At 47.3% G+C, this 9,884-nt stretch overlaps 1 protein-coding gene across 2 annotated transcripts in view; it reads right to left on the bottom strand.

Moving 5' to 3' along the window:
• Positions 1 to 6,476: 6,476 nt before the first annotated feature.
• The window catches only part of FGF18 (fibroblast growth factor 18), a 62,726-nt gene continuing 59,318 nt past the window's right edge, over positions 6,477 to 9,884 (bottom strand). For both annotated transcript variants that reach the window (XM_015876425.2, XM_015876426.2), the window contains one exon: positions 6,477 to 7,776. In XM_015876425.2, the coding sequence (XP_015731911.1) occupies positions 7,510 to 7,776 (267 nt within the window). In that variant the 3' untranslated portion in view covers positions 6,477 to 7,509. The remainder of the gene's footprint in view (positions 7,777 to 9,884) is intronic.

The following is a 9,884-nucleotide window of genomic DNA, read 5'->3' as shown; positions in this document are numbered from 1 at the left end:
TGCCTGTTTTGGGAGCAGGTGAGCGGGCGGTCCTCATTCACTTTCCATGCAGTCTAGACTATTCATTACTTTCCTGTCTCCAAATGAGGCGGGCGCAGTCCTTTCAATACCTCTCCATAAAGCGGTCCCTCACACGGCCTCTAATCGTCTGCATTGTCAGCTGCTGGGTGCTCATTATGGCCCTCCATCCCCTTCAAGATCGGATATCCAGCAGAGCCCGGCTCTCCAGCAAGGGTTTCCTCGAGATTCTCCCCATCAGGAATACTTTTAATCCCTCCCTTTAACCATCCCCATATTTTGTTTTACTTTTCTGACAGCAAAAAAAGGGAAAAAAAACCAAAACACCTCAGAGTCACTGTGGATGGCTCAATAAAAACAGTTGCAATTAATTTGGAGCCCAACGAGGTTCATGAGCTCGAGCTATTCCTCGCGGTGTGCCGTGCCCTGCAATTGCTGGTGGTGAATGTTAGCTGCCATTGTGCTGCCCATTCACCTAGCTTTGTGTGGTCTGACAATATCTCAACCCAAGGTGGTATATGGTTGCAGGCACTGCCGCTCTCGTTATTTACAATGGCTAATTAAGATCCTGCTACAACCTTCATCCCACCCTTAATTCTTATGAAGCAGCCAACAAAAGGTTTTGATTTCCTTTTTGGCTGGAAGACCTTTTGGCTTCTGCAAAAAGGGGATTAAGAATGAAAGCACATAAAGGTATGTGCACAATCACAAAGTCATAACAGCTCTCCCAGTGCAGTCTCCCAGGAATGAAACGCAGCATTAGCAAGAAGGGCTAATTGGGACTGGTTTAAGGAGCGCACATTGTGTAGCAGAGCCCGGTAACACTTTTGATCAGGCAGACAACACAGCCACAAATTGCTTTCTTCCCTCTCCAAAATATCTGACCCCTGAGGAAATGGTATTTTACCTTTCCCAAGCAATTCAGACAGATGGGCGGGACGGAAAGCTCTGGTCTGCAGGGATGCAGGACTGGGAGCTGGGTCCCCACTGCTGGCTCTAATGGCATTCACCAACATCACTGCTATCACTGCCCCACAGCTCACTGAAACCTTCTGCCTAAACCTGCACGCAATATTTTGGGTGCTGTGTTGGGCTTCCATAGCTACAGTAAGACAACCAGGCTCCATCCCCTGCTAGTGTTTGGGCAAGGAGCGATGCAGATCTGGCTCAAGTACCTCCGGAGAACCTCCTCATTGCACACTTTGCTTGAGAAGGAGGTTGAGGAGGCCTCCCTTCTGCTGCTTCCCACCATGGGCAGTGGGCACTACTCCCAGCTCCCAGCTCAAAGCTCCCCTTGCAGTCCCCATGCCCCCAAGCCAGCCTGCAGGCTAAGAGAATCTGGTTTATTAGCTCTTGGCAATGCCACCCCCCAGAATGTCATGGCATGCAGAAATCTATGAAAACCAGAGACCCGAGACATGTGTTTTTGTTTGTTTGCATGTGCCAACATTTCCAATGTCTCAAAAATGTGTGCCTGCAAAAGCTGCGTGTGTGTTATTCATTTAGGATCATTTTCAGTCCTTATAATAGGAGGCTCATTTTATCCTCTTGAAAGCTCTCGAGCAGCAATGATCACAGTCCCAAAGCCTGCCACTGCTGTAAACAACATTTAGGCTCCACGTAGCTGCGTCTCCTTGGGAAGAAATGTCATGAAGGAGTGAAAGGGTTTTCACTGTTTTCTTGTGTCGGATACATTGATAGATAGGCAGCTAATTCCTTTAGGCTCTTTTGTAAGCCCCAGCCAAGATTTGTACATTCTGATTCATGCAAATATGTTCATATGATCAAAGGAACATGTGCTACCTCCCAGAAACTAATGTACTGATCACTGACGTGCCCTGGGCCATGGCCCATCTCACACCATCACTGTGCACCATGGTTCCTGACACTGCTTCCTCCTGCCTTGCACAAAGCATCTCCCAAGTGAGCCAGGGATGGGGGCTGCTCTGAGCCAGGAAGCATCACCAACCATCTCAAATCCATTGCCTTCTCCTTTACTTCACCACACATGGCAATGTTGCTGATGGCAGATTTCTGCCAGTACTGATGGAGAGATGCAATAACAACATCCTGAAATGCCTACCTTTCTCCATTTTCTTTAGCAGGAAAGTCTGAAGGTGAAGCCTCCAAATCACAGATTTCTCCCAGCATTCCCACCATGGGCTCAGAACTACCTGAGTTGACAGCAGATGGCCCTCCCAAGCCCAGGGCTGCTCTAGCAGGTGCAAGTGCCAGGCAGAGCAAGCAGGTCTGGACTGCTGTGGCAGGGAGGGATGCTCATTGTGCCCACAGCCATGTGCTGTCCTTCCCCAGCTCCATCCATCCAACCACACCCAGAGCTCCCACCACTGCTCCACAGCCTAGGGGAAGCCATCATTGATGGCTGCAATGCGGTTACATCTTCTGTTATTCCTGGCCCCTACCGTTGTTTTCTTCCAAGCAAAGGTGGTGTTTTCTATCCTTCAGGCCCAAGCAGACCAATTCATCTCTCTTCAGGTTGGTTTGATGTGGCTTGGGAAACTCAGCTGCTGCTTTCCCAACCTGTTGTCATCCATTTCTGCTTCCTGTGGTGTGGGGCTCACAGCACAGGGATGCTGAGTGATATACCGATATATATACCGATGTGCTCTGTGACTGCACTGCACTCCTGACTCCTGGGGGTCACCACAGGGACTGCTTGTGACCCAGAGCTTGTGGGATCAGCTGGGACCATTGGCAGGCTCCAGATAGCAAGGGGTACAGACACACTGCTGGGCAGTGGGATGGAGGAGCAAACTCAGGAACAGCACTTTAGAGAGGGGGTGCAGACCTACTCAGAGATTTTGAAAGCAGTTTCCACTGAAAAATAAGCAGAGAGATTTCTTTAAGCACAAAATACTGCTTTTTTTTTTTGTTTGTTTGTTTTCAAAGTGAAGCTTCTCATTTCTCACTTCTTCCTTTCAAATCACCTACATTTAAAAGAAGAAATAAAATAGGTTGAATAGGTTGAATTAAATGTTTTCGGCAACCCAAATCTCTCCACCCACTACTTTGTCTTGCTTAAAAAAGAAAAGTTTCAGTTTGACCTGATTTTTCCTCCCTAATTTTTCAGCTCACACCGTTGGAAATAACAGAGTCTACGTAGGTTACATCATTCGCGAAGAATCTCTTCTCATCCGTCTCCAAATGAAAAACAACAAACATTCAAAAAATAATTGAAGTTTTATATATATCCCTTGGCCATTCAGGTGGTATGGCTGGCACGAGACAGCGGCACTTGAAACAGCTGTTGTGAATCTTAAGTGTAAACTTCCACCCTTTGGCAGGAAATCAGGAAATTCTGCATAGGAATATACCTGCTTTCCCTCACAGCAGACAAAAGCTGCAACCTTTAATGCAGGAGAGGGGATGGGGAAGGAAGGCTATTTCTCTGGGGTTACCCAGGCTCCATCCTTCCCTTAGTGTTGAGGGGTGGACAAGAGGACCATGGGTTGCCATACTTCTTCCTCCTTCCCAGGCAGGTACCTGTCTGGAAATTAATGGAACCACAACCACAGCCCCCTAGACATGCACTTCTTCCCATCATACATCCTTATTTCTCAAGGCTGAGTATGGTAACACAGCGTGCTTTTGGAGCGAAGCTCACATATGGTTTGTGTTATCCACCCCATCCCACCTCCTGGAGCCAACTGCTCGCTCTGGGTCAGAGCTTTGATGGTGGAAGAACCCTCCCTGGGGAGACCAATCACTCAGCCATCTCCCACAGCACAAGGGTGAGGGCCCAGCTGGAGCCTCTGCACCCACAAAGACACTGAGATGCTCCACGAGCCCAAGACAGACCATGGGCATCCATGGAGCCATTTGTAGATCTGTAGCCCACAGTGATAAACTTACATAAGCTGGGTGCCTGCTTCACCTAAAATAGACCTTTTCAGTACTGTCTGCTTGTGAGCTGAGACAAAGAGTCACCTTCTCTAGACTCACAGAGTTTCCCCTCTCAGACAGACAGACATTTTGGCACACCGCAGGCCCAGTTTCACAGACAGATCAGCTGTGGCATTACCAGAGCGTCCCACAAGCTGAGAGAGCACTACTACCCCAGCCCCATTTCTGCTGCAGCAGCTACAATATGCTGTTATTAAATTCAATTAAGGAGTGTATTTGTTTAAAATGTGCCCACCCAGAGCTCCACACACATTAACACCATCGATTGCTTCGAGCAATCATCTAAGTGTTACACGCCTTGCTATTGAGGTTATTTCCACAATGGTAATTAAATTCTCATTAACAGTTTTCAATTATAAAGTAAATGAAAGGTAATAGCCTACACAGAGAACTGTAGATCATATCCAGGCAGCCTGAAGAATTTCTGAAAGGAGGAAGTAAAGGCAGAAGAGCTTCTACACAGCACAGAGGGAGCAGAGCACTGTTGAATGGGCTGAAGCCCACTGGTGGCCTCCCATCCCGTGGAGCACAACGCAGACATAGGAACACCACAACCAAGCCATATGAATACCATGATGCAGCCATTGGAACACCATGACCCAACTATGGGAACACCATGACCCAGCCAAAGGAACACCACAGCCCAGCCATAGGAACACCACGACACAGCCATAGGAACACCAGAAGCTGCGTGGCCTTGAGCACTGGCCTGTATGGCTGTTGGTACATAATGGATTTCCCTTATTTCTTCTTATTTCTTGACTATCTCCTTCCCTGAGCACCCATCTGCCCTTTTTGAAGGCACTCTGAAGGGAGCCTGGTGATGAATTCTTCTCATCTTTTCCGCTGCTTTTGTTGCTGTTGCTTTAATAAGGTGTAAGGATCAAATGTTCAAACACAAATTCTCAATACGCATCATCCACAGTCCAAAAATCTCTCAGAAGGCTCCAACCCAGGTGAACATGGCCATCTCCTTGCTGTGCTAATACTTCACAACCTGAGGAACCTATCTCATTGGTAAATATTTATCTGACCCAATGATACAAGTGTCAGAGGCCCTTTTGCTGACTGCTCAGCCCCCTAGGTCCCGCGTGGCAGAGTCCAAACCCAGTGCCACTGTGGAACTGGGAGCAGATCCCCCCCCCAGCTCTTGGCCACACAGAGACCTTCTGCCAGCCCTTCTCCAATATCTAATGCCTTTGCCCCTTCTGATTTCCCTGGTGGCAAACAAATCCTATCATGCTGACAGTGATCCTAAGTGCCATGGGCCATGGCTGTATTTCCAGGAAAAAAAAGGCACCTGTAAGCCCTTTCTTCCCCTGGAAATCAGCTGGGTTTCTCCTCTCAGAGGTGCTCACACATCAATCCACAGCCACTCCCAGTCGCCCACCCCCAGTGCTCCTCTGAACTCTCCCCAAATCTCTCCCACACGCATCAATCTGAAGGCAGAGCTGAGCTGGCAAAGCCCTCCAGCACCCACCAGCCATATCCACCACCACGCTGCCATCCCGCGAGGTCCAGCTGGAGGCTGCTCCCATGCACTCAGGATGGAGATGGGCTGCCCAGCAGATGCCCATGCTGGCTGAAGATAAGGCACCACCTGCAGGGCTGCCTGGCTTTCCATCAAGCAGCGTGGAGTGACCCCACTCAGCATTGCTCATTTTTCTCTGAGCTTGCAAGGTTTGGAGATTTGTTTCAGATAAGCATCCTCAAGTTTGCATGCTTATCTGCACCATCTCCCAAACGGCTTTGATCTGCAGGGTTTGGCTGCAGCTCTCAAAGTTATCATGAGAAAGCTTGTTCTTGGGAGAGCCGTTCTGATTAACAAGAAAAAGCTTTCTGAGCGACTCTCAGCATCCCAAGCCCTGGCTGGAATCAGGGAGCAGAGCCTCGTGCGCATGCAGGAAGGCAAGCGAGCATTTCCTTAATGGTGCTTGGATGTCATTTCAGCTATAATTTGAGGTCAATCACTTTGTATTCCTTCTTTTTGCCACTCTCAACTCAATGCTGCCTTACTGGCTCCACCAGGAAGGTCAGCACACGCTGCCTGCAAGCACAGATGAGCACTTTGTGCTTACACATGGCTTTACATCACCCAAATCTCTGCTGAAGTCTCACGAAGAGAATGGGCTGCACTGAGGAGCAGAGCACCCAGAGGTGGGGAGAAACGTGCAGGGCAAGGAGGGGCAAAGGGTGGCCTGGGGGCTAGTTGGGATTAGGATGAGTCTTCAAATATTGAATCCCGTCGACTCCATGGAAACCAATAGCACCTCTCCAGAGCTCCAGCAAAGGAAACATAAGCCACGAGTAAGTACGTGTTAATTGAGTCATATGCTAATTTTCCAGTTTACCTTTTCCTTGGCCATAGCTTTAGGAAACATTTGGTGGGCTGAAAAGTATCAAGTTTAAGTCCCGCTCTCGAAAAACTCCAGCACATGTTTCCCCACTCTCAACCCATCACCCCACAAAGGTTTCCTCCCCTTTGGGAGCAATGAGGGAGAAGAAAGAAGACAGTACTGAGGAAAAAGCAGAACTGCAGAACCGGCAATAATGTTTATAGCAGGGAAACCATCCCAAAGACACCGTGCAGTCCTCACATCAAAGATAAACAGCCACTAAAACAACACTATTCAGCAAGGGGGAATTAAGCATGAACAGCAAAAATATATACATGTGTTTTAAATAATTTTTTTTTTAATTGTTGAGGCAGTAATACTTGGTTCATGGAACTGCAATATACAGAGAGGTGAAATAAATAGCTTATATATATATAATATATATAATATAGCTGGTTTTAAAATATTCCCTTATCATTGGTGTACTAGGTCATTTTGTAGTCACTTGAATGTAGTTAGCAGCATTCTCCAGAACTGAGCGCAATGCAGGATCACGGAGCCGTGACACCTTATGTCGTCAGAAAGGTTACAGAAGATCGATGCGTCGAGAACTCCACGCAAACTCAATCACTGCGGCACACACCATCTTGTCTCAGTCCAGCTTGCAGCAGACAATAAATAGATTACTGCAAAACTGGCAAGTTTCAGGGCAGGGTCTCAGTAACTTTGGGAAAGAACTTTGGTTTTCTTTGGCTTTATTTATTTATTTTTAATAATTACTCTTTTTTTGTTGGTTTTTTTTTTCCTTTTTATTTCTTTCTTTTTTTTTTATTTTTTTGTCTTGTTTTTCTTTTTTTCCCTCTGGGGATATGCTTGAAAAGTTGTCCTTTCCAAAAAGAGAAATAAGCACCTGTGTGTCATCAACAACGAGAAGTCAATTTAAATAGAGCAGTTCATTTCGTTTTTCAAGTCACAATAAATCCCTAACAGCTTTTCCCCAGCGTTTGCCATCTAGTCTTTTATTCGTTTTTTTTTTATTATTTTTTATTTTTATTTTTTTAAACACAATGTACAAAAATAGAGCTTCTTCCTTATCTTTAATGTAAAAATATTCCTCTGGTGCAGTTTTTTTTTTGTTGTTTTTTTTTTGTTTGTTTGTTTTTTTGTTATTTTTTTGTTAGGTTTTTTTTTTTTTTTGTGGTTTATTATCATGACACTGTTTCATCTACTTTTAACTGGGGTTGGTGGGTCGTATTCTCTTAGTCCTCTTGGTGACTGTTGTGTACTTGAAAGGTTTCTGTATCTCCACTTGCCCCTTTGGGTACCTCTTCATAAAATGTACGTCTTGCTGGTTTTCCCGGGTCTTGGGCCCTTTCCGTGGCCTCCCTTTTTTGGTGAATCCAACATACCAGCCTGAATACTTTGCTGACATCAGCGCCGTGTAGTTGTTTTCTAGGACCTTCTCAATGAAGACACACTCCTTGCTGGTGCCATCAGGCTGAAAAAGGAAAGAAACAAACACCAAAATAGTAACTGTTATCCAAATGCAATCTAAGTGTCCATAACCCAACCTAGCATAAATAAAGTCATCTGAACACTGGTTTTGGTTCAAACATCGCTAATAGGAGCAGTAACATACCATCAGCTGCAATAGAAATGACTTTGCAAGACCAAAACATAATCAACATCAGTTCACCATCTTTCTGAACACTTCTACCCAAGGGCAGAGAGATTTCTCACAGACAGTGGTGAGTCCCATCCAGCTCCTTCACCTGCAAGCACCGCAGGACATGCTGCTTCATGTTTTCCATTAGAAAGCAGGACAAATTGAACTTGTTCCATGGAAACCTCATACTTATCAGGAAAAAACAGCACTTCATGTAGCCCAAATGACAAAATTTCTACTTCTACTGCTCATTTTTCATATATTTTCAAAAATACCCTATAAAATTAGATGTTCCTGCAGCATCCTGTGCACGGCAGTGAGCAGATAAGCTATGTCTGGAGCTCCCAGGGTGGATGGCTGGGGCTGCAGGCACAAGTTGTGTTCCCAACCCCCACTTGGACCCCCAGTTAGGTGGAAGCCAGCCCTGGCAGTGTGGCAGCACAGAGGGTAGTCCCCATGCTACATTCCTCCAGGATGGGTCAACATCCCACACGCCTCCCAAACCCAGAGCCAGCACAGCTTGGGGACTAAGTCCACTGCCAAAGGGGATGATACATAAGATGATACATACAGATATACATACATACACACACACACATATATATATATCTGCTCTTCCAAGGTTTGGAAGAGGGTTTCCTTTCTAGTGGAGAGGAGGGCATCAGCCTTCCCCTATCCATCTCAGTCTAAGAGTAGACAATCAAAGCTTAAGGAACTGACTGAGGAGAACACATCCCCAGATGGCTTTCCTCTTTGCAGGGGGAGCCAGGGTTAAATGTAGAACTGGAGGTCAGACCTCCTGTTCCCTGAGCACCCCTGGGCAAAATGCCTGTTCTACCAGGACTGCTGTTCAGACACAGTGCAAGCCTCCTCCCCATCACTGCCACAGCCAGTGTGGCAGCATCCAGACTCAAAGCACTCACTGGTCTGAGACTTTGGCAGGAAGGGTTTGGCTCGGCATGGAGAGTCCCTGCCAGAGCCAGGCCTGGGTGCATGGCATCAGTCCAATCCAACTCCCCAGTGAAGTCACATTCAGGTTTTTGAGAGCTGCAAGCCCATGCTGGCTATCAAACTCTCCCCCTCCTGCACAAACACAGCAGTATCAGCTCCTGTGGCCACGTCTCCATCACATCTACAGCGACATCAAGGCAGCACTGAGCAGGACAGCATCACAGCTGCAGGAGTTGGGGTGAGGAGCCCACTGGGCTGCAGCAGGGCTGTATGCTGGGGCTGTTCCCAATGCACAGTGCCACAGCCTGGGGTACACCAACCTGACAGCTATTAGAGCCCCATCCTGCTGAAGAGGCTTCATTACCACATGTCAGCCTCATTAAAAGCACACAACAGAGCAAGGCAGTACCAGGCAGGTGTGAGAGAAGGTGCTGGATGACTTCATTCTGTGCAAACAACTGATCTGGACTGCACACCCCAACGGGGCTGAGCTCGGCCATACAACTGGCAAGCTTCACCCCACACCAGGCACAAAGGTCCGAATTTGATCATCTACAATGCAAGGCCTGAAAATGCTTTAATGAATGGCAGAGGTGGGCGAAGCGCAGGGTTTCAGGTCCTGGGGGGGTCATTCTCCAAGTCCTGGGTTTGATCAAAGCCACATGAGCGGGGAAGAGGAAATCAGTTGACACCACAGGGTTCCACCAGGTTTCAATGCGAAGCCATAAAACCAGCCCCGGGTTTCTCAGGGCTCAGCCCACTACAAACCTTTCACCAATGAATGGAGAACTTTTAAACAATACCATGGCTGGCTTTCAAATCCACCCAAGCCCAGGTGCTGATGAAGCGACCAAATCTGTACTGCAGGGCAGCAGGTAATTGGAGCGGCCGTTTCCCCTGCGCTCATAGAAAGGCCCTGGCATTGAGCCCTGACCTTGTTGCTAGGAGAATTGAGGCGTTTTCATGCAATTTGGGAGGTTTCTGCTTGC

Source organism: Coturnix japonica, chromosome 13, assembly GCF_001577835.2.
Source record: "Coturnix japonica isolate 7356 chromosome 13, Coturnix japonica 2.1, whole genome shotgun sequence".
Taxonomy (NCBI): Eukaryota; Metazoa; Chordata; class Aves; order Galliformes; family Phasianidae; genus Coturnix; species Coturnix japonica.
The sequence above is the reverse complement of the archived record's forward strand: the minus strand, read 5'-3'. Positions and strand labels throughout refer to the sequence as shown.